Genomic DNA, 24,978 nt, shown 5'->3' on the forward strand with positions numbered 1-24,978 from the left:
CCCTTTCGTAATTTCCAGAAGCAAGCTTTCTGGGCAGAGAGAGCCACGTGATTGGGAAGGTGTGGACAGCACGGCGGGCTGGGAAAAGCAGCAGCACAGGGTTTAGGACTGGAGGGCAGGGAAGGGGGGCAGGGAAGATGAGGTTGCACAGGCATGAGCAGCTGGGCGGGGGAGCCACAAATGCCAGGCTAGTCTGTGAGCAACAGGGAGCTGTGGCCAATCTTTGAAGAGCTGATGTTAAGGTGTATTTTAAGATGATCATCATTCCAGGAATAGTGAGACAGAGGAGTCAGCAGGCAGAGATTTGAGACTATTTTGGTGATATTCTTTCTAAGCCAGGACAAAAATATAAATGGTAGCCAACACTTATATACAGCTTCTATGTTCTGGGGACTGTTCTAAGCACTTACATGAAATAATTCATTTAATCCTCACAGCTACTCCAAGATATTACCCTCATACCCACTTTACAGATAGGAAACTGAGGCTCAGAAAGGTTAAGTGGCATCTTTTAAAGGTGACACAAGTAGCTGATAGTGATGGCAGGATTTGAAAGTGGGCAGCCTGGCTCATCAGGCTCCATGGGCCACGAGTATAACCAATAAGCTAAATAAGCCACCTGCCCAACAATCTAGACCACGGCTGGCAAACTTTTTCTGCAAAGGGCCAGATAGTTAATATTTTAGGTTTTGCAGACCATATGGTCTCTGGCACAACTACTCAACTCTGCTGCTAGAGTGTGAAAGCAGGCATAGATAATACGTAAACATATTAACTTTATTTAGTGAGACTGAAATTTGAATTCCATATAATTTTCATGCATTATGAAATACTTTTTACTTTTTTTCCAAGCATTAAAATATGTAGAAACCTTCACAGATATCAACAAACTGATACTAAAGTTTACATTAAGAGGCAAGAGACTCAGAATAGCCAACACAATATTGAAGAACAGAGTTGGAGGACTGACACTACCCAACTTCAAGATTTATTATAAAATGTACAACAATCAAGACACTGCAGTATTAGCAAAAGAATAAAACATTAGATTATCAGAACAGAACAGAGAGCCCAGAAATAGACCCACACAAATAGTCAGCTGATCTTTGACAAAGGAGCAAAAGCAATACGATGGAGAAAAGATAGTCTTGTCAACAAATGGTGCCAGAACATTGGGCCAGCCACATTCCTCTCCCCCAAAAAAGAATCTAAAAATGTAAAAACCATTCTTAGCTCATGGGTCATACCAAATTGGGCAGCAGAGTGGATGTGGCCCACAGACCTTAGTTTGCCAAATGACCCCTGATCTAGACTGGCACTGAAAAGAGGTTATCAAGGTGAAATGGGAGGATGGCATCTCTGGTGATTAGCAATAGACGTTAGCCTCAGGGCTCCCACATGGGAGCCTGGGCTCTACCTCTAGGTTACCAGGCTGGGTGCTGCTGCTGCAACTCCTCCCTGGGCTTTGCTGGGACCATCACAGGTAGAAGAACATAGCTGCTAGATACCAAATCTCCCCTGATCTTTGAGAAATGTCTCATTCAGTACATCCTGTAGTACTCCAGGCTTCAAGGCTGGGAGAAATAAAAAAGTTACTCCCCAAAGAAAGTTGTTGGATTTTTTATTTTTTATTTTTTATTTAAGAGATAGGGTCTTACTCTGTCACTCAGGCTGGAGTGCAGTGGTGCAATCATAGCTCATTGTAACCTCCAACTGCTGACCTCAAGCAATCATCCTGCCTCAGCTTACCAAGCTGCTGGGATTACAGGCATGAGCCACCACACCTGGCTGGATATTTTCTTTAAGTAGTTTTGTAAAAAAGATTTTTATGACAGCTAATGTACTTGGCACGCTATAAAGTTTTAACAATTGAATAAAATAAGCAGAAAAGCTAACCCAGTGCCTGTGCAAAGTATATGTTAAAATATATTAATTGTAATGAAAAGTACTATTGTTTCATTATCAAAACAATCCAGAGAGATAGATATTATTAGTATAATTTTATAGCAGCAAAAGTTAAAATTTTGTTTAGAGAGTTTAGGCTGGGTGAGAGCTATCTGCTGAATCTAGATTTAAAAGGTTTTAATGGAGCTCAAAAGAAGACTGTTTTTGAAGACAACAGGTGGCTCTCCACATCTTTCCTGCAACTGTTACAAAATCTGATATTTTTTTATACTGCAGACATCCCATTATGCATTCCCACATTGTCCGTGCATGTATGCATATCTGTTGAGAGTCATAAAGGCAGCAAAAACTTGAGGAGTCAAGACCCCAGAGAGAAGGGAAGTACAGAGAGTAAGCCTAACATTGGATACTATTTTTAGCCTTGAAGCATTTTTCAAAACATGGACAACAGAAATCAGCAGCGGCAAGGCTGAGATGCTATGCAGAGCTCCAGACAGTTTCATGAAACTGGGGGAAACACTGGAGTCCAGCATCCATCAAGATGGAAGGACCCTGGTAAATATCCCAGGATTTCAGTTGGAACTTAAAAGAGCTAGATCCTTGGAGTAGGGATAAACTGGAAATAGATCAACCTGCAAAAAGACCAAAGTCTAGACTTGAATCAGTTTGATTTCTGGTTAGATTATGGGGAAGTGCACCTATTAACTGCCTGCCAAGAAAAAAAGTAAAGCCTTTATGGAGGAAAATACTACCAGGGCATGAAATTATCTTTTTCATTTTTTACATATAATGCCTGGCTTTCATTTTTTTTTTTTTTTAAACCAGGAGATACCACTAATTAAACCAAGAGAAAATTTTAAAAACATGACAGACAGCATATCAGTGGAAAATGGTGGACTACTATGGGAATAAATGGGAGAAATCCACAACTTTGCTAGCTCCATGTTTTGTTCCCAGTTGGGGCAAGAGGCAGACCAATCAGAAATGCGATGGGGCAGTCCAGCAAATGAGAAAGACTGAGATATGCTCTTCACATGTGCCCGAATGACTGGAAGTCTTTGTGTGTACTGGGAAGACACACATACCAAGCAACAGAAGCTTACAAGCCCAAGGTGGTTGAGTACAACCTCTGTTCAAATTATTGACTGACCACTAAACTACACAGACCCTGGTGTGGATCCTAGGAATGCTAGGCTAAAACCCAAAAATCGGAAACAACAAATGGAGCAAAGACATCAGTAGCCGCATACCACGTGGGAGACAGATTTCACAGTTTAAGTCCAGGCAAGTTACTAAAAAACAAACATACAACCCTCAGAAAAATATAATAGAATCCAGAATTGCTACATTTCATTAAGCATGTTCAATTTTCAAACAAAAGTTACTAGGCATACCATAAAATTGAAAAGTGAGTCCCGTGCTCAGGGAAAAAGCAATCAATGCAAACTGACTCTGAGTTGGCCTAGATGTTGGCTTTTGCAGGCAAAGTCTTTAAAGCAGCTATTATACATGTTTAATGAATTAAAGAAAAACATGAAGACAATGACATCAAATAGAAGCTATACAAAATGGAAATCCCAGAGTTGGAAAGTACAATAACTGAAATGAAAGATTCACTAGCTCAGCAGCAGGCTTGCGAGGGCAGAAGGAAGAATTAGTCAACTTAAAGACAGATCAATAGAAAGTACATGTCTAAAATAATACAGAGGAAAAAAATTAAGGAAAAATGAACAGAGCCACAGAGATTTGTAGACAATGTCAAGCCTATAAACATATGTTATATGAGTCCCAGAGGAAGTGGGGAGGACCAGAAAAAGATTTGAAGAGATAATGGTTGAAAACTTCTCACATGTGGGGAAAAATATTAAACCCCAGATCAAAGAAGCTGAAAAAACTTTAAGTAGGATAAACACAAAAACAATTTTACTTAGCTATATCAACTATAATAGTCTATGCCTAGGTGTAGTTCTAAAACAAAAACATTTGAAAGCAGGAGAGTGACAGCTCTTCATATACAGGAGACCAGCATCACGGTTAATGGCTGACTTCCTATCAGAAATGATGCAGGCAAAGGCCAGCATGATGACATATTCAGAAAGCTAGAAGGAAAATGATCCCAGGGTAATATAAAAAGGAATGAAGTACAGAAAGAATAGATATATACGTAAACAAAATGACATTTATTGTATGAAACAGAGATTAGCAAACTATGGCTCACAGGTCAAATCTGCCCACAGCCTATTTTTATATGGCCCCTTAGATAAGAAGAGTTTTACATTTTAAAAGGGTTATTAAAAAAACACAAAGAGAGAATATGTATGACCCACAAATCCTCAAATACTTACCATCTTGCCCTTTTCACAAAAGGTTGCTAATCCAAAATATAAATAAAAATATGTTGTAGATCTAAGGTATATGAAACTGCTATGTGAGCAGATTTGGATAAACTGTTATAAGATTTCCCCCTTAACTTGGAAGTGATAAAAATACTGAATTATATTAGAATTTAGTAAGTCAAGGGTACATGTTGTAATCTTAAAAACCAATAATAAAAATTGTATAACCAGCAAGCTATTGTTGGGCAGTGTGGGGTAGTGGAACTGAAACAGTGAAACCGGCCGGGCGCGGTAGCTCACGCCTGTAATCCTAGCACTCTGGGAGGCCGAGGTGGGCGGATCGTTTGAGCTCAGGAGTTCGAGACCAGCCTGAACAAGAGCGAGACCCCATCTCTACTAAAAATAGAAAGAAATTATAGGGACAGCTAAAAATATATATAGAAAAAATTAGCCGGGCATGGTGGCGCATGCCTGTAGTCCCAGCTACTCGGGAGGCTGAGACAGGAGGATCGCTTGAGCTCAGGAGTTTGAGGTTGCTGTGAGCTAGGCTGACGCCACGGCACTCACTCTAGCCTGGGCAACAGAGTGAGACTCTGTCTCAAAAAAAAAATAAAAAAAAAAAACAACAGTGAAACCACCTAAAAGGAGGCAAGGAGGAGGGGAAAAGAACACAGAACAGGTAGGGCACGTTGAAACATAAATAGCCAGATGTTGTACTTAAACACAGCTGGAAAGACCAGAAAAGAGAAACCGAGGCGGGTGTATGAGAACGTCCTTCAGTAACTGAAGGGCTGGATGCCAAGGGGGCAGGTGTTGTTCCATGTGGCCCCCAAACCAGGACTGGACCAGTGGAGACAGGCTGTCGCTTGGTAAAAGAGCTAGAGCTACCCAGACAAGAATGGGCTGCCCAGGGCCCTGGTCTAAGCAGAGGCTGGGGATCGTGGGGAACACCTGGCGCATACACCAAGCAGAGGTTCAGAGCTTGGAAACCTTAGTCTGCTCAAACTCTTCAAGCCTCAGTTTCCTTACCTATCAGGTGAGGTTGACAACACCTGCCTCGTGGAGCTGCTGTAACGATTAAGTGCATGTAAACACGCAGCATAGTGTCTGACTCATGGTGAGGATGCAATAGTTGGTAGTTATAATTATCATAATTTCAGCATCAGAGAGGTGGTTGGCATAGGCCATCAGTCAGCTCCTTCCAGCCTCACTATTCTGGAATTTCTTCATGTAACTATGTGCCCAGGAGTTCGTGTTTTCAATGTAGTGATGTGACTCATCCATGATAACTGCTCTGGAGTGTCGCAAGGAGGCTGTGCCTAGAATCTAGACATTAAGTGTCCAGATCTGAAGACCCAGACAGAAACCACTCAGTCCTGTCTCCACTGACTCTTGGAGTGACTTGGGCCCTCCCGCCCATGCTTGGCTGGCTACCAGGTACATGGGAAGAAAAACTCTCGTCTATTCACCCAGCGCCCCAAGGTGTTGTGGAAGAAATTGTCAAAGTACTTACGGCATCACTGAACCCCAATCATGGAACCCCAAGAGAACTTTTCTCTTTTGGAAGCTTATTTTAACATTAAGCTCATGGATCTATGAAGGGCTTTGGCCTCTCTGAAATACTCCCACGTCAGTAAGGTCAGGAAGTATTTTTCCACCCTGATGGGAATGAAAGAGAAAAACATCCGTGCATGCTCTGAGAAACAGGTTTGGCTGAGATCAGTCACCCAAGTTGGACAGATCTGTGACCACTGGGGTCTGGAACCGAAAAGGGGCTGTTAGAGCAGCAGGCTTTGGCTAAAGTCATACACACATCTCCTTTAGGGAAGCACCCTCTCAAGCAGAGGTCCCAACCCATCACCTGCCGCCCAGCCCCCAACACAGAGACTCAGATTTGACTGGCCTGGGGTGGGGCCTGGCCATGTTGGGCAGCAGCAGTTTTTAGAAGTCCCTCGGGTAATGTTCATGTGCTTCCAAGGTCAAGAGCCTCGAGGCTTCCTCTGCAAGGAAACCCAACGTGTGGTAGTCCAACAGCTGGCCAGACGTGAGTGGAGGGATTTCAAAAGCAAAATTAAAGTGGTGCATCCTCTCTCAATTTACAGATGTCCTTACCGTTTGTCTACTTATGTGTCCAGAGCACAGTTTTCCAGCCCCTGTCCCTTCACTGAAGGAAGACAGCCATGCTGGGACTTTGATCAAACACTTAATATCTCCAAACCTTGACTTCCTCATCCATAAAATGGGAACGAGACTTGCTTCCTTGCCTTTTCACAGGGCCATCGTGAGGATCAGAGAACAGGAAAGGGCAGTGTAAGTAGGGGAGGGCTGTACGTGTGTGAGAGGTGACTTGTCCCCCTGGATGAAACAAAGGTGCTTCTCCTGGGCAGCAGGGAGGGCTGTTAAGGCCAGCACACGTGGAAATGAGGTCATTCTTCAGAGCACGTTAAATTCTTGGGCTCTTTGAAAAGTGTAATGTCCTCAGAGCAACCCTAAGTAGACACAGGGTTTATGACCCTCCTGGCATTTTTATAGCTTGGAGAGGCCACAGGCACACACAGACCACACCAGCAAGGAGGGCAGGCCTCAAGCCAGCACCGCCATCCACGAAGCACAGAGCAGGGCTGTTGAGCTGGGAGGGGGAGGCCCGAGTCAGCCAGTGTCACCCCCTGCACTGTTTTGGACCATAAGCACGTCCTCTTGGGGGCTATGTGCTGCACAGGTGACTAAGTCGTCACCCTGGGCACACATAGTTTTCCTCCACACACAGGGCCTGTAGGATGCCCCCGCGGACCCGTGAACAGGTGCTGCGTGAGTAGCTGAGGGTACTGAGTCGGGACACCACGGTCCCGCCTGGCTGGCTGCTCCAGCATCGGAATTCCAGGTGCTCTGAGGAGCTCAGGATGTCAGCACAGCGTCCTGTCAGTGGGGTGCTTGGGCAGTCACATGCCACAGTCAGTGAAGGTGACACCAAGGACCAGAGAACCTTTCTAAGGTAGCCAAGTTGTTCTCTGAATGTTTGTCTCGGAGTTCTAGCACAGCTGTGGTGGGCGGATCATTGAGATCAGAGAGGTTAGCAAACTCTCCCAAGACCTATCAGCAAATTACTAACAGGGCCATGTATAGAACTCGATTCTCCTTGAGCTTGTCTGGTGCGCTTTTCTTGAGACCAAAGTGTATAGAAAGAGTTATTACATGTGTTATCTCCTACCCCAAGTTCCCAGCATATGGAAACGCGATTCTCTTGGCATGATTGTGGACCACTGTTTTCAGCTGCCCTCTCACAACCAGCCGACCTAGCTCTACCCTCAGGCTGGCCAAAGAATGATTTAGGATTAACAGTGTCACAACCTGTGGGTAGACACAACCTCCAGTCCGATGAGGTTATAAAAACCATTAGAGATGGTTTGCAAAGTCCCAAACCACGATTCTCTCCTCAGTGTCCCGTGCCAATGGTCCCAGGGAGACCCCACTATCTGCTCCGACCCCATTCCAGGCAGAGACCCATGAGCCCTCCTAACGCCCAGCGATATCCACTATCATATACCCTGCACCTCAAGACAGGGATGCAGTCTTAACAGGAGAGAAAACATTCAAAGTTGACTTGCAGTTTTGCCTTTGGCCTTGGACAAGGGAATGCTTTATTTCTAGATCACATTTTCCTCAATTTTCTCATGGGGATTGCTGTGGTTTAGGTGTGCCCCCCAAAGTTCACGTGTTGGGAACTCCATCCCCAGTGTGGAGGTATTGAAGGCAGGACCTGTAAGAGGTGTCTAGGTCACGAGGACTCTGCCCTCAGGATTGGATTAAGGCCATTATTGTGGGAGGGGGTTCATTATAAAAGGAAGAGTTTTGCCCACTCTGTCTCTCTCTCACCCTCACTTGCCCGTCTGCCTTCCACCATGGGATGACACAGCAAGAAGGCCCTCACTGGATGCCGGCCCCTCAACCTTGGACTTTCCAGCCTCCAGAACCGTGAGCTGATACATTTCTGCTCATTCTAAATTACCCAGTCTGTGGCATTGTAATAGCAGCACAAAACAGAGACAGGGGCACGCAGAGCCCACCTGGTGCAGATGACGTGTGGTTCCTTGCCAGGGGCAGGTTCCAGAGCCCCGACTCCTCCTATACTAACATCCCCCACCATCCCCTGCAGCTCCAGCTTTCCTCAGCCACCCCGGGGGGCCAGAACTTCAAAGGGGGCCAGGGATGCCCCAAGGCCACATGGGGGCAGGTGTGACAATCAGTGGGCTCCTACAGGAGGGAATCTCAGGGAGGCCGCAGGTCCCCCATCAGGAACCTTTCCTCCCAGAGACAACTGGGAGCTCGAGGTGCGAGGAAGGGAGGCTCAGGACCCCTGTTTCTCACCAAGATGCAAGAATGCAGGAGGAAATAGTGGTGAAGAACAGGAATTGATAGTAGGAAAATGTGTGCTCTCTTTGATTCTAACTGATGCTAGTCGCTTCTGTGACTATGCTTGCTTTTATTTGTTTGATAAATATAGTTAATCAGAATGAAAAACAGGGATAAGAGCAAAGGTAATTCCATGATAGGCTAGGCTTCCTGGATGTGAGAAGCCTAGTTCTGCTTCTGTATATATGGCTTGCTGGCTTGGTGCTTAGCGTAAGTGGAGCCATGGCAGGCTTCACTAAAGTAAAGGAAAACAAAGCCCCGGGGAGGTAACCGCAAGTTACTTCCTGATAAAGGGCTGGAGAGTCCAGGGGCCCTCCAACCAACTAAGCAGATAAGAAGGGCAAGACATGATCAGCGCATGAACGGCTTGTGCAGGGCGTGTGTTCCCAGTATTGCTTGTAACCAAAAACTAGAAGGTATGCAACAACAGCCCCCCTCCCCCGTCGGAGACCCTCCTCTTCCCCTTGATGACGTTAACTACAACTGGCACCAGTGCGAAAAGCCCGAAGCTCAGAGTCAACAAACCAGGAGCCAACGCGATCAGCCACTTCTAAAAAAAGGAACAAATAAACTAAAGGGGGATGAAGAGCAGACTAGTGTGTCATGTGCAGACTAGTGTGTCGTGTGCAGACTAACATGTCGTGTGAAAACTAGCATACAGAAAAGTATAAAAGCTTAACCTTTACCTCAGGGCGGGGTCCTAGTTCGTGGAGAGGCCACTGCATTGGTGCTCTGGGACTTGGACCCTAGCTTGAGCTAGCCAATAAACTCCTTTGCCTTTTTGCAGCCTCAATGACTCTGCCTCTCTGTTCCTGGGGCCAAGGGGAACCGGATCTAACAGTGGCAGAGGGCAGGAGAAAAACACGCAACACTCCCAGAGCCCAGGAAACTCCCCGCCAGGCCTCTCCCTAGGAGCCAGGGCTCTGCTCACCTGCGTGCTGCCTCTTTTGACTCATGACCTTTTGTGTTTGAGGCTGTGAGACTCATCCTGCTCGAAACACCACTCACGTCACACCACTCCCCTGCTGAAGAACCTTTTGTAGCTCCCCACTTCCCATCACAGCAAGTCCAAATTCTAGGCTTGCTGTATGACCTTGGTTCGATTTACCAAAATCGAACCATTCACTTGAATGGTTCGATTTTGGTAAATGTAAAATAAAAGATCTGGATCATTTTAGAAGTCTCTCTGAATCAAAATGCACCCTGATAATCTCTATTGTTCTCTCCTGGCACTGGGATTTAATCATCCCACTTTATCCAACCCTTCACCTCCCCTAACACCAGCCCTGCGCTCAGATCCAGCCAGCCCTCTCTGCTAACCCATCTCGCTGAGCCCACTTTGCCTCTGGGCATGCGGTCCCCTCCCCTAGATGCCCTCTCTGCCATTGTATTTGTCTTAGTCCCACTCACCCTTAAGTGTGCAATGGAGCTTCATTCACCTCCCACGTGTGACTTCTCCAGCCCACGTTCCTCTCTCAGTTCTGAGTTCTGTTGCTTTTATTACAGCTGCGTGCACCTATTTTGGTGCTTAATTCTTCCCCAATGATTTTATGCAAATCCATTCTCCTCCCCAGAGGGTTCCTTACATTTGGTTCAGTATCTACCAGCCAGACTCAGTCCAACTTGGGTTGTTAGAAGAGAGCTCAGACAGTTAATTGACAGTAGCAAAAATGCAACTGGATGAAAATGATGATTGACAATAAAGTTCTAAAAAAATCTACAAGGCACAGATGACATCCCAGAAAAGGAGAACTTCTGAGCCCCCAGAGAGAATCCCTACCTGTGTTTGCTGCTCAGAGCAGGCGCTGGGAGGTAATCGTGAGAGTTGGAGCTGGGGTGGGGGATGGGAATCGAGGCAATGGGGTGTAGAGAGTCACACTTCCTGGGATGTGTGACCTGAACAGTTCTCTCCCCTCACATCAATAATTTGAAAGACTTTGACCACCAGAAGTTCTCTAATATCCCTTTCCACTCATCTTTGGAAAGATAATATTCCTGGAAGGCTGGGAAAAACTACCTCCAGGAAAGGAAAGGAAGCCAATCTCCAGGAAGGACACTGGGCTCTTGCAAAACAAATGTTGACTGGCTTTACTTGTTTTAGTAATGATGAGGTATTCCTTTCCTCACACAATGAGTTCACCCAGCTCTCGTCTTCGGCTTTGCTTTGACAGACCTGTCAAGGGCACGTTACCAAGGCAACAAGGGTTTTTCCCCCACAGGCATGACAATCTCCTGGGGAACTTCTGACCCATTTGAGGAAAATAAAATTCTAGCAAAAATTGAATTTTATTAGATACAGTGATTTCTTGCCAATTGCAGTTTTGAGGTAATTGTTTCAGTTTTATAAGCCAAAACTTGCAAAGCAAGAATCTGTTTTCATGTGTGTTGTTTGGATGCATTTAAAGTTTAAATAAAAGTCCAATTTTGGTCAGGCACTGTGGCTCACACCTGTAATCCTAGCACTCCAGGAGGCCCAGGAGTGAGGATCACTTGAGGTCAGGAGTTGGAGACCAGCCTGAGCAAGAGAGCAAGACTCCATCTCTACTAAAAATAGGAAAAAATTAGCTGGGCGTGATGGCACACACCTCTAGTCCCAGCTACTTGGAAGGCTGAAGCAGGAAGATCGCTTGAGCCCAGGAGTTTGAGGTTGCAGTGAGCTATGATGATGCCACTGCACTCTAGCCAGGGTGACAGACTGAGACTCTGTCTCACCAAAACAAACAAACAAACAAAAAGTCTAACTTTGGTTGTTTCCTCCCTTGGGCTCTATTGTCATGCAGGATAGTAGCAAAAGACACTAGCTCTGGACTCAGGCTTAGGACTTACTAGCTGAATAATTTTGGGCAAGTTACTTAGTTTCTCATCTGTAAAATGAGAATAATAGCACAGGCCATCTTAAAGGAATGCTGTTATATGTGTATAGTGCTTAGCATGGGGTTTGGCTCTTCCAGGGAACCTCACACCATGAATTTAGTTTGGAGTGATGCTCAAATAGTAATGTCCCCAGTGCCTGACAAAATGAACACTTACATCTTCTCTGAAGACACTCACTCTTATCCTAGGCCTTTAAGAATCTCCTAATTTTCAAGGAGTCTGAGCAGCATCCAATAAAAATATAACCAAACACAGTACATGAAGAAGCAAGGTACCTGTGAGAAGAATTAGCAGAAAAAAATTGAGCAGAATCATAAAGACTTTGTATATTGAAATTATTGGGCAAAAATTGTAAAATTACTATGATTTAAAAAATAAGACAAATGAATGTTTTTGGAACCCAGTGATATTTTTTAAATTAGAAATTTGGTGAAGAACAGAGTATAAATTGAATGTGAAAAATAACATCACCAATTTTAAAAATCTTCAATGATTGGGTTTAATAGCAAATTAGACACAACCGAAAGAGTGAAGAAACTAGAAGATGCGTCATAATAAATTACTTAGAATGCAGTATAGAAAGACAAACAGATGTTAAGGTTGGGAGAGAGGTTAAGAGACACAATATGTGAAGTGAGAAAGCCAAGCAAACATTTCACTGGCATTCCAGAAGGGGAAGACAGCGATACAGAGTAGAGGCAGTATTTCAAGAGATACTGGCTGAGACTTTTTCAAAACCGATGAAAGCTATCAAACCACGGATTCAGGATACACTCAAAATGCCAAGCAAGATACATTTGCATAAATTAATGAACTAGGGGAACAGAAATATACAATACACACTGTGATACATTTTTCCAAAGACAGCCATGGCATTTCCTCCCATTCTACATGGCCTTTCGCAATGTGACTTTTGCCATTTCTCCCAACAAGAGGTGATATCTAGGCTGGGCACGGTGGCTCACGCCTGTAATCCTAGCACTTTGGGAGGCTGAGGCAGGAGCATCACTGGAACCCAGAAGTTTGAGGCTTCAGTGAGCTATGATAACACCACTGCACTATAGCCTGGCAATAGAGTGAGACCTTATCTCAAAAAAACCAAACAACAACAAGAGGTGAAGTCTATTCCCTTCCCCTTAAATGCAGGCTAGCTCTGAAACTTGCATCGACCCATAGAAGGAGCTGAAATGACTTATGGGCCTAGACATCAGAAGGTCTTGTGGCTTCTATTTGTGCTCTTTTGGGTCCTTGAGGCACCATGTGAAGAAGTCCAGGCTGCCCATATAGAAAGAAAGGCCGTGTAGAGGAACTCCAAGATATCCCAGCTAACAGTACTAAGTCCCCACAAGGGAAAAAATTAGGCAGGCACTACCTTAACCAAGTTATCAAATTTAACATCACCAATGAGGGGATTTATCAACATCACTTGTGTCCCCTAATGTGCTAGGTCAAGGACACAACATGATCTATATTGTATTTCTGCCAAAAGAGAATAATCTGATTCTAGCAGTAAAGAAACAATTTGGACAAATCCAAACTGAGGAATGCACACACAGAAAAATCAGCCTAAAATTCTCAGTAACACAAAAGAAAGTGACAAACAAAAATGCTGAAGAACTATTCTAGGTTAAAAAGAGATTAAAGAGACAAGACAAATGCAATGTATGGTCTTTGATAAATCTAGTAAGCAACTGAAAAAAGGCACAAAGTAATAAAAAGTCAATTTACTTCACTACATTAGCAGATTAAAGGAGTAAATCATACAATCATCTCAAAAAGTACAGAAAAAGTATTAAATTTCAACATCCACTCATTTTTAGAAATGCTCTTAGCAAATTAGGAATAAAATAGAGCTTTCTTAATCTCATACAGAATATCTACAAAAGAGCCTTTAGCAAACACCATACTTATTGATGAAAATTAAACATTTTTCATTTCAATTTGGGAATAAGAATGCTTCCAACCATCACTTGTATGAAAAATTGCAGTGCAGGTATCAGCCAGCACAGTATAGTAAGAAAAAAGAAATAAAATGTATACAGATTGAAAGGGAAGCGACAAAATCATCATTGACAGGATTGTATGTATAGAAAATCCAAAAAAATAAAAATACGGATAAATTCTTAAAATTCATAAGAGTTTAGTTGGGTTCAAAATCAACACAAAAATAACATCTATTCACCAATAACAAACATAATAAAATTTAAAAAATTCATTTGCCATATAAAAGTATCACATACCTAGGAATAACTTTAACAAACTATGTGCAAGACCAGAACAGAGAAAACTTTGATAGGCATTAAAGAAGATCTAAATACATGGTCATGGTTTGAAAAAACTCAATATTGTAAAGATGTCTTATCCCCAACTTGAGTCATAGAATTCAATGCAATGGCTATCAAAATCCCAACAGGTTTTCTTTGGTGAAAATTGACAAGCTGATAGTAAAATTTGTACAGAAATTCAAAGCCAAGATATTTCTAAAGAAGAAAAAATATGAAGACTTCTTTTATCAAATAATGAAACTTACCACAAAGCTACAGAATTAAAACAATGTAATATTGGCCTAGAGATAGACAAATGGACTAATTGAGCAAAAGAAAGGTCTGAGATGGGTTGAAGCAGGTATGAACAGAGGTGGCGCTTCAGAACAGTGGGGAAACAATTGGCTTTTCAATAAATACTGCTGAGACAACTGGATTTCTGCATGAAAAATATACAACATTGAGTTCTCTCATACACTATTCACACATACACACACAAAATCAATCCCACATGTATTGGGATTGACTTACATAATAAAACCAAATTTATAAAGCTTGTAGAAGGAAATTTGGGATATCTTTCTGACCTCAAGGTAGGAGAGGTGTTCTTAAGACACAAAGAGCACACAAATCGTAAAGGAAAAGATTAAAAAGTCATGGTACTTAAGAATAGAGACACAATATACAAATGGACAATGGCCAGCCCATATATCATGATAGAATTCTGACCCAAAATCTGCAGCAACCAGCCCAGGAAGCCCAGGAAGCCAAACCATAACCTGTGCGGAAATCAGCCCAGAATAGTCAGGACTTGGTTAACAACAGCCACTGTCTCTATTTTTTGCCCCTACATCCAATGGGACCAACCAGAGAAAGCCAAGTACGCTCCCAACAAGTCACCGCACATGCCCTGCCTGTCTCCAAGCCAACAGCCTCCTATCAGAGCGGGCCTAAAGCCTTCCTTTTTTCCACTGTAAATTTTTCCCACTCCCCCATCTGCCTTTGAATCTTAGCCAAACGCAGGTATGGTTTGCTATAGCAAGCTCTCAATAAATCGTCTTTGTTTGTTCTCATTTGGGTGGTCTTCATCAATTTTCACAAAATTAAGAGTTTTGTTCATCCAAAGTCTCCATAAAAAGAGTCGAAAGACAAGCTTCAGAGTGAGAGAAGACATCTGCCATACATAGAACCACCAAAGAGCTAGTGCACAGCACATACGGGGAACTCCTAAAAGTCAGTGGAAAAAGACAAACCTGTAGAAAAATGGGGAGAAGACTTGAATGGGCGCTTCACAAAAGAGGAATCCAAATGATCAATAAACAGTGCTCAAAAGACCCCTCGGCCTCGTTGGTAATCGGGAAAATGCAATCACCCTGTGCAGGAGGCACAGCTGGCATCATCATTCTCCCCAGCCCAGCTCCCCTGAAGCTCAGAGAGGTAACCGACTTGTCCCAGGTGAGCCTCGGGACTGGGGCTGGGACCCCCGCGCAGGCCCAGGCCTCTGTCCCATGCCTCCTCCTTTCCCTCTGGGGCTCAAGGGCAAGTGCTTCTGGCTCTGGGCCCAGGTCTCTCATCTGGAGAGGGTGAAAGATCATCTTTAAGGCCTTTTCAGTTTAAAAGATTCTGCCTTCCTAAATAGAGGGAGAGCCAGGGATGGGGAGAAAAGGGGTGGAGAGAGATCGTGGCAGAGGCACAATCTGCTCACAATCATTGGCGTCAGGAAGGAAGCAGAGCCCTGGCCGGTGGCCGGCTCGGTTCAATCAAGGATCAATAGGCTATTTGGTGGAAATAAAGAATGTGGGCAATCTTTAGAATTTATCATCCAGAAATCTGACTTCCTCTATCCCTTTAGCAAAAAAAAAAAAAAAAAAAAAAAAAGAAAAGAAAGAAAGAAAAATTAAAAAAAAAAAACAAAGCTCATAAATAGTAATGAACAAAATGATCTTAGTAGTAGTAGTATTTCCATTTTAAGGATGAGGAAAATCAAGGTCCAGGGAGGTAGAATACCTTGCCCAAGGCCACACAGCACAAAGAGCTAGAGTCCAGGCCTTGGTCACTGCACGCCCATGGCTTTCCCCCCACTGTGGTGCTCTGCCTGTCTGCCGCTCACACATCCCAAGACCTGCCTCACCCCGACCTCCTTTGTGGGGCTTAGCTCTGTAGGCGTCCCCTGCACCCCATTCAACAAGAAGCAAACCAGTCCTCTTGTGTTTGAACTGGACATTTTGTGCTTTATCTCATCAAAAGCCCATATTCGTCTCCCACACTCCTCGCCTAAGCAATATGGGACACCAACAGGGCTGAGCCAGGGGTTGTCCTCTGAACAAAAGGCACACTTACCTTGCCCCAGAAGCAGCAGCAGCTCCAGGAGGAGGACGCCCGGCCGCGGCCCCATGCCAGCACGCTCCAGGTGTCCCAGGCCTCCGGAAGAATTGCTCCAGCAGACAGACGGGCTAGGGAGCTGCCTTCGGCTTTTATCCGCCTCTGTGTTCCGATAGCGCACCTGTCATAAATTTTACTGTGTTCACCTTTGAAAGGGGGTAATGGCAGGCTATAAATGATAAATATTAACATTTAGGCAGAAGAGCTCTTGAGGCAGATGAGTCAGTGATGGATAGCATGTTCTAGTCACAGACACTAACAGACCAGGACCACACAGCTGCCTTCATATGGCCTTCCACGATCGTGGGTGCCCAGAAATTGTTGGCGCCAAGGGATGGTCTACAGAAAAGAGCCCAGCCCGGGGATCCCAGGTGCTGGGCTGGAATTCCAAATCAGCCACAGCTGTGGGCACCTCCCTTCACTTGGCCTCAGCTTTCTCAGCTGTAAGTCAGGAGACAAAAGACGTAGGGGATAAAAGAATAAAGACGTAGGGGATAAAAGAACTTTGTAACAGCTGCAAACCATAAAGCCACCTCCAAATGTGAGTTCTCTTCTTGGTCTGAAACATGTTCCCACCATGTCTCTGGAGCACGGCTGGCTTCCCTAGTTTGCATGATACAGAGAGGTTTGTTTCTGTCCCCCCACCCACCCCCAAACCGGTGGCCAGAAGCGTTGGGCCAACGTGCACACCACATGTTTCTAGTCTGCATGTTGAATTGAGAGACACAAGCCAGAGAGGTGAGCCGTGGAACTGAGTTTGACAGAATCAGCAGTTCCCTTTGGGCAAACCAAGTTGAGAATGCTGAGGTGGGTCTAAACTGGTCAGACAGAGCTGGAATTTATTTATCTATTTATTTATTCATTTATATATTTTTGAGACAGGGCCTTGTTCTGTTGCCCCAGCTAGAGTACAGTAGTGTCATCATAGCTCACTGCAACCTCAAACTCCTGGGCTCAGGTGATCCTCCTGCCTCAGTCTCCCGAGTAGCTGGGACTATGGGCACACGCCACCATATCTGACTAACTTTTGTATTTTTTATAGAGACAGGGATCTTGCTGTGTTGCCCGGGCTGGTCTTAAACTTCTGGCTTCAAGCAATCCTCCTGCCTCAGCCTCCCAAAGTGCTAGGATTACAGGCATGAACCACCACATCCAGCCCAGAGCTGGAATTTAAGGCCTGAGTGACAAAATACCCTTGAGGGTAAAATGTAAATGTTTTGCATAAATATCAAGAAACAATTGCCTTGGTTGATGTGAACAAATATATTTAAATCTGTGCTTACATTCTGGCCTTCTAAAGGGGCTGGGAGCCTGACTTCTGAGATATTCCTAGGACTCTGAGGCTGGTTCTCATTACCCAACCTCAGATCTTGATCTCTTGGCTGACCTGGCCACTTTGCTCATATTTTAAAATCACAGTTATAGCTCTATTGTCTTGAGTGTAAAGTGACTAAGTGGGTGGCCCTTTGTTCCTGGATCCCTGATTTTAGGATGTTGTCTTCCTTTCTCAACTGCTCAGAAAAATGTGACTGATGATGGCCACTGATTTAGCCATGCCAAAGGCTTAGCCTCAGCCTCAGGACTGCAGGGCCTCTTGGGCCACAGCAGAAGTGTGTGGGCACTGATGTACCTGGTCCTGCTGGCCGGCAGCTAGTCCCAGAGCCTGGAAGAAGGCGGCACACACAGAAAAGGAGGAAAAGACACCCAAGGCCAAGGTCTACAGGGGCCAACTGAGCATAGATCTAGACACTTGTCAAACTGCCCACAAGTTCAATGAGAGACCCAGAGCTTCTGTCCTACTCCTAAGGATGTCAGAAGTCCACACGGCTCTGTGCCACCGGGAGCTTTGAGGAGCATCCCTGAACTTGCTTGGACCACATGAGCTGGGGCGGGAAGCATGGTAGGACATGGGACAGTGACAGAAATGACTTGGCTGCACACTCCAGGGACTCGCTCTATCTCTTGCTGCTCCTGTCCATGACTACCACAGCCCAGCTGGGTTACCATCCTCCAACCTCTTTCACGTTTAGGAAAATTGAGACATGTCTTAAAAACATTTTTAATCTCCATGAGGCATTTTGGCATAGGAAAGACTGAATTTCCTTCTAGATAGAAGAAATCTTTGAGTTCCATCATTGCATCAGGGAATTCTCAACAACTGTGAGGCCATGGGGGAAGCGACACCTCCTGGGCTCTCGTCCCAGGCCTGGGCTGCCCTCGCACACAGGGCTGCTGCACGGGCACCTGCTGTCCATGTGGTCCAGTGACAGCTGTGCCAAAAGGGGGAAGCAGCCATCTAAAGCCAGAGACAGGCCCAATCGCTTGGCTATAAGCCTTTGTTCTCTGATTTTTACTATAAAATGCCCTAAGGGGACATGTCCTGAAGGAGGGAAGATGCTTCATTTCAGATTTTAGCAACAATCTGCAGAGCTACAAGTGTTCTTTTTGGGAAAGGCACAGGCCGGTGAATTCACATCTTTTAGGAATGGCAGTGCATACCTTGCTCACAGGCGGCTTCTTGGTGACTGAAAAAGCTGAGATTTTGCAGTTGTCCAGGAGTCCACAAAGGGGTGCTAGACCAAGCCTCAGGCACAGGGCCCATGTGGATCAAAGCAGTGGGGGCCTTAGTAGAGTATTTTTCAAACTGGGGAGTTACAACCCATTATTATCCTGTTAATTTAATTTAGTGAATGATTGGGCCATTTTAAAAAATGAAAGAATACCTTGGTATCATCTCAGAAGGACTGGAGAAATTAAACAGAATTCCCCGACCCATCCCAGCTGGGTGGATGCCCAACTGCGCCCCCCTCCCTTTTTGGGGGAGAATCCCACCTGGTGGCAGGAAAGCAAGAGGGACTGGGTCAGGGGTCAGGGGTCAGGGAGCACCTGAACCCTAACAGCCACCCAGTCCGGTCCTCCTCAACCCCCACCATTCTGAGGGGGAAACTGAGGCAAAGGAGGCCTGCATTGGCTTTGGACTTCTGGATTCAAGGGCAGAGCTCTGTCCCACCCATCATGGAGGGCTGGGTCCCCATGACCACTTGCAGCAATGGTATTTTTACTCAGCTTTACAGTTAAGAAACTTAAAACCTAGAGAGGACTAGTGACTTGGCTAAGGATGCTCAGCTACTCAGGCCAGAGCCCAGAGCTCTTGCCTGCCCACCACAGCCCAGGGGTGGCCAAGTTCAAGCTCTGGGGACTCAACACAGACTCTGTGCTAGCAGAGACCAACATAAAGCCCGCCCCCGCCCCGTCTCCATTCTGTCCCAGAGAGACAGGCTGGTATGGCTGTGGGCCTGGCACTTGGCAGGAGCTCTTCCCTTATCTCCTAGAACTGAGATCCCTGCCTCCTGGTCCCATGTGGCAGGGCCAGGGGAGAGCTGGGGGAGAGAAGTGGTGTGACATTTGATGTTCTGTCCACCCCGGCCGATCCTGCAGGAACTCCTGCTATGTGGCTAATCGTCCCCTCACCAGTTCCCTTTGCATCCTGTCTGTGGGAGCTATGATCCATACTTCAAATCCAAAGGGAATAACCAAAGACTCCCAGTCCCTCCCTGGGAATCTCATATGCTTCAGACCACACTGGGAGGCTCCTGGCCCCCATACCCCCAAGCCTCATGGACTGACCCCACACAAAGCACCTGCCCGGGAAAACTTCTGAACAAGGGGTCCAGGGAGGGAGAGAGCCTGTCTAGCCACAGTCAGGGCAGCTTACCAGCTGGGGACGTCCCTGCATCCACACTGCACTGCTGCTCTGCTCCGGAATGAGGCCTCTGGACTTTGGCTGTGGGGCAGAAGGTTGTTGTGGCATGGCATCACTGGCTTGTCACCAGGGCTGGGCTGTCAACACCACCAACAGGCACGTGGGCGTTAATAGCTTTAGCAGTGATGCGCAAGCTTGTTTGCCTTCCCAGCTCCTCGCAGGCCCACTGTTTACCTTTGATGGTGCCACTTGGGGAGAGGGCTGTGGTGTGAGAGTAGGCTGGGAGAGGGTAGGGTTGGCCTCTGTCCCCAGGGCCCTGAGGCACAGTGGCCACCAGGCCTGGCTGGGCAGACAAACTTGCACTGAGCTCTAGCCACTGGAACATCCTGCTGGACTGGGCACAGCACCGAGAACTTTGTCACCTGAGGTTCCCACCCAGCTCCATCCTGAGGGACTGCCTGGTACCTCTGCCTGCAGGCGCAGCTGGCTGACATTGGCAGCCTCGTGCTCCCTTCTTCCTTCATGGATTTATACCCAGAAGGTTAACACCCAGAGGAGAAAACTTGAGGAAATGGAATTTTTAAATTGCACATTTTCTCCATTTTAACCCATGCATATTTTCATACTATAACATTTCTGAAAACAGACTGTCTTGTAATTCACAGAAATGTTTAGAGACTTGCCACTCAAGGAGCAGGTGGTAAAGCCAGATTTTTAATCCTGGTTTCTCTGCACCAAAGGCCCAAGACACAACACTTTCTCACTCTTGTTTATTTGGGTTTGTTCCTTAAATGAGCCTCAGAGGCCTTCGAGGAGCACGTGGGAGGAGGAACATGCAGGGACACGGCTCCCCAGAGAGTGGCTGGAATCTCAGCACGGTCTATGGGAATCCCGGATGGCTCCTTCTACCTCCTGTTCACTTTCTTCTTTCCCTCTAGGACAGAGCCAACCAAGTTTCCAGTTGTTCCCCTCTGCTGACATTGAGGTCTGTGATGTTTTAAATCATCATGAGGCTCCTGGCTCTAGCACCCTCACCTGTGTTACCTGGACTCCTGCAACAACCCCTGCAGGCTCACCACCCCGATCCATCCTCCACCTGTCACCAGGGTGACCTTTCTAAAACACCTTCCGCTCACGTATCCCTACCCTTCAGTGTGGCGTCTGCTCCCACCACTCTACCAGAATTGCTCCAAGGTCAACAATTTATTCAATCCAAAAGACAAGGTCCTCAGACCTCACCTTACTTGATATCTCAGCAGCACTCGACAGCTGACCTCTACCCCTATTCTTGGATCACTCTGCCCTTGGCCTCCAAGCTTCCAGTTTCCTTGGTTTCTTCCCTCCAGTGGGTCCTTCTGTGCCTCCTTTGCCAACCCTTCCCCTGCAGCTGGACGGGCCTGGACAGTCTTCTCTCTACCTGTCTCTCAAGGTGATCACATGCACCCCATGGCTTCATTAAAAATCTACGTGTCGATCACTCCCACATTGCCGTCTCCAGCCAGACCCCTCTTCTAGGCTTCAAACCCCATAAACTGATTCATTGGCTCAGTCTCTCTTTGATGTTTCACAGGCACCCCAAACTCAAGGAGTTAAGAGCTGAGCACATGATCTTCCCCCACTCATTGGCACCCTTACAGGAAATGGCAACAGTGGCTATAGACAGACCCAGGAATGAGCCTTGAAAACTCCCTCCTCTCAGCCCCTGCGGATCATCAACTGCTGAACCCCATGGATTTTATATTCTAAATCACCTCGTAAAACCTCTCACCATTCTCCATCGCCACTGCCCCTGGGGGACCCAAGCCGCCCTCACGGCTCCCAAGTGGCTGCCCCAGCTGCTCCATGTCTTCCCTAGCTTGTTCCAATTTTTTCAAAATTCCGCACAGCAACCTGAATGATCTTGTCAAAGGGCAAACCTGAGGTCACATCCTTGTGTAAAACCCTTCAACAGCTTCCCAAAGTCCTTTGTACCAAATCCAGCCATCCCAGCACAGCTTACAGCCCTGTTCCCTCCTCCCCTTTAGCCTAAGGCCCCACTCACCCTGTCTCCTCGCACCCCAGGCTCATGGGGCTTCTTCACGTCCTTGAACAGGCCATAATTTTTTGTCCCCTCAGAGCCTTAACACGTGCTGTTCCCTCTGCCTGGAACTCTCAGGCTGTGCCAGTCCCCTCCCCACGTCTCCTTCAGGTCACAGTTGAAATATTTCTCTCTCCCGTGGGCCTTCTCTGGCCCAGTCAAGAGGCCCAATCAAGACTCAAAGTCTATCCTGCGTGTCTGACGGTAAGCTCAAGGCCCATGCGGTTCCCGGCTGTGTCCTCAGCACTTAGCACAGCACCTGACATCAGTAAGTGCTCAATAATTGCTGCATGAATGAACAAAATCCAGACTCACGCCAGTCACTCCTCCAGGGTCCTGGTGAACCAAATCAGCTTCTACTCAGAGTGGCTTAACTACTCCTGCCCTCTCCAGGGTTTGCTCACACTTCAGCACATCACTTGCTTCCCCTTGTCAGGGGATCGGAAAATTGGCCAACGGGGGCTGATTCCTCTGCTGGAAAGGGTGTAGTCTATGTCTCATGCATCTTTGTAACCACTGCATAGTCCCTGATATAGTGGCTTTGCACACCATGTCCCCAGAACTGCACTCTTGGGACTGAGAACAATACATTGCTACACAAAGGAAGGGGGCCCGGTTTGGCCTCTGCCTGGCCCAAATTCCCCCCATCGCACCCCCTCCTCTGCTGTTAATAAATCTCTTAAAATAGTCCTCCTAAAAACCAGGAAAACCTGAAAATTTCCCAGTCGTGTAAAGTATGGATAGTGAACCAGTCAAGGACTTGCCAAACGTTCTTAAAGGTCTGCTAAAGTCTCCCCCACTTTCAAAAATCCCACCCTAACAGAATATGTGCCAGCCAGAGACTGCCCTGCTATCTCCTCGATTTTTCTCTATAAAACTGACTCTCCTTTCAGACACCTTTGAACCCCTGCTGAAACAAAAGTGACAGCAGATGGTTCTTTTGTGGCTGCAAATTTATAAATAAACAGCCTTTGCTAATTTTGTCTTGGGTTTGTTTTTATTTTTGACTGCCATCTTGGTGCCGTGGCTTGGACCCAGCCTGACCTGCTTGTCGCTGTGGACCTTGGACTCTTATTCAGTGCGGAGCCCACCAAGGGCCCTTGAGCCGCATGTGGACTAGTGACTCTGCCCTGGGCCTCAACTCCATTCTCTTTGTGTTGAATTCCTCAGCAGTTTTGTTTACTTGTCAAATCCAAGTATTCATATTTGGTTAACATTTCCCTTTGGAGCTGCACCCTTGGTTATTTGCTTCCACCTGTCCCTTTGTTTTGCCTGTGTCCTTAAGTGTTATTTACTCCTGAGGAGGAAGAACCCAGGGCAGAAGGGAAGCGCACTTCCTATAATTTGGCTGTTTGAAGTGGCCTCACAGACGGGAGAGTGCAGTTCTCTCCAGACCAGCATCCTCTGAGAACCCCTTTTCTGCGGGTTACCAAGAAAACCAGATGAGATTATCCTTCCTCCTTGGCCACTTGTCCTGAGAGCTTGCTTTGGATCCAGAGAGAACACTCCCTCTGACATACTCTGCCTGCTGGGGACTAACTGTAGGGTCTGAGGTCACAGGTGGCTGACCATTAGGTCAGGGGCCCAAGACACGGAGTTGTGCAAGCACCTTCAGCTGACTGTGACTTTCAAGGAGACTAGGGGACAGCCTCCCTGTCTGAGCTGCGACATCTACCTGAACACTTTGACAGGACTGTGGAATATTTATGTTGATCTAAAACTCAAGATAGATATATGACTTTACCTATAAAACAATGGGGTGGTCCTAATTCTAATTGATGCCCGGTTATTAAAATGCCATAAATGTTGTGAACAGAAGGGATACTGGGAAAAAAGACTGGGCTTATGCCACCTTTGTTGGGGGAAGCTCCCTCCCTGCTGTGTATTGCAGCTGCCTGGAGGCTGACCTCTTCCCACGGGACAGCTGCCTACTCTTGACCCCGCTGCAGCTTGGCTCAGAGGGCCTGACTGGAACCTGCCATCTCCTCTTGGAAACCCGTGGGCCAACGGCTGCCTAAATCATGACTGAGACAGTAGCACCCACCTCGGAGGCTGGGCCTCACCAGCACTGCCAACCCTCTGCTGCTACCTTCTGGGCTTGCTGCACCATGGCTGGGGCTAAGCCACCGTGCCACCCAGCTGCCCGGCACCACGCTGGGAAGCCATCCTGTCTTATGCCCGAGTGCACACTCTACCTAAAAATTCTCAGGAACATTCTACCTAAAAATTTAAGCAGGTCCCCAGGAGTTTTGTGTGCACATTAAAGTTGAGAAGCCCTGGCCTAGAACAGTGACTGCCAAACCTCACTGCAGGTTAGAATTGCCCGGAGCGCTGTCAGAACTTACTGATGAAAGAGCCCTGTCCTAGACTAGTGGAATCAGAACCCCGGGGGGGGGGGGGGGGGGGGGGTGTTCTTTTTGTGCTGATTATTTTTAGTTTATTTAGAGTTCCCCAGATGACTCAGATGAGCAGCCCGAGTTGAGAACCACTGGCATCACCACACTTTTGTTTTAAAGAAAGGGAAACTAAGGTTCAGAGGGGGGAAGTGGCTCAACTTCAGCACAACTGCACTCAAACCAGGGCTCCCTCTGGACTGCTGGCGTCGAGCTTGTCCCATTGCCCCGACTGTAGTCCCTTCTCACCATCAGGGAGTCTCATCTGAGCCCCTCTTAAACAATGACTCACCAACATAGAAACCTGCAACATTGCAGTTCTTTTAAACGATACACCTGTTGTTTGAAATGTCGGGAACTATGTCATTGTCCATCATCGGGGGAGGGGCTAAATAAGCGTGGTACAGCCACGCTGTGGAAACTACAGTGAAAAAGAGGGAGGTCGGGCCACATGACTAACAAAACTTTTCAGGGTATGATGTTGAGTGAAGAAACTAAGAAGCTTGGGACAGCACCAATCCCTCCCCACCCAAAAAAAAGAGAAACTAAGAAGCTGATAAGTATGTGTGATAAGATATCATTTTTGGTAAAAAGAATAAGAAAACAAACCAAAAACCAACCACTAGGCTGGGTG

The 24,978-nt window shown here is 46.3% G+C and overlaps 1 protein-coding gene across 2 annotated transcripts in view; it reads right to left on the bottom strand.

The window, feature by feature from the left end:
- Positions 1–19,917, bottom strand: part of PLB1 (phospholipase B1) — a 124,893-nt gene extending 104,976 nt beyond the window's left edge. For both annotated transcript variants that reach the window (XM_069495155.1, XM_069495156.1), the window contains exons 1-2: positions 19,887–19,917; positions 16,130–16,292 (exon numbers count right to left, since the gene is read on the bottom strand). In XM_069495155.1, coding sequence (XP_069351256.1) covers positions 16,130–16,292; positions 19,887–19,907 — 184 coding nt within the window. In that variant the 5' untranslated portion in view covers positions 19,908–19,917. The remainder of the gene's footprint in view (positions 1–16,129; positions 16,293–19,886) is intronic.
- Between the last annotated feature and the right edge of the window lie 5,061 nt (positions 19,918–24,978).

The sequence above is a fragment of the Eulemur rufifrons genome, chromosome 19 (assembly GCF_041146395.1).
Source record: "Eulemur rufifrons isolate Redbay chromosome 19, OSU_ERuf_1, whole genome shotgun sequence".
Taxonomy (NCBI): Eukaryota; Metazoa; Chordata; class Mammalia; order Primates; family Lemuridae; genus Eulemur; species Eulemur rufifrons.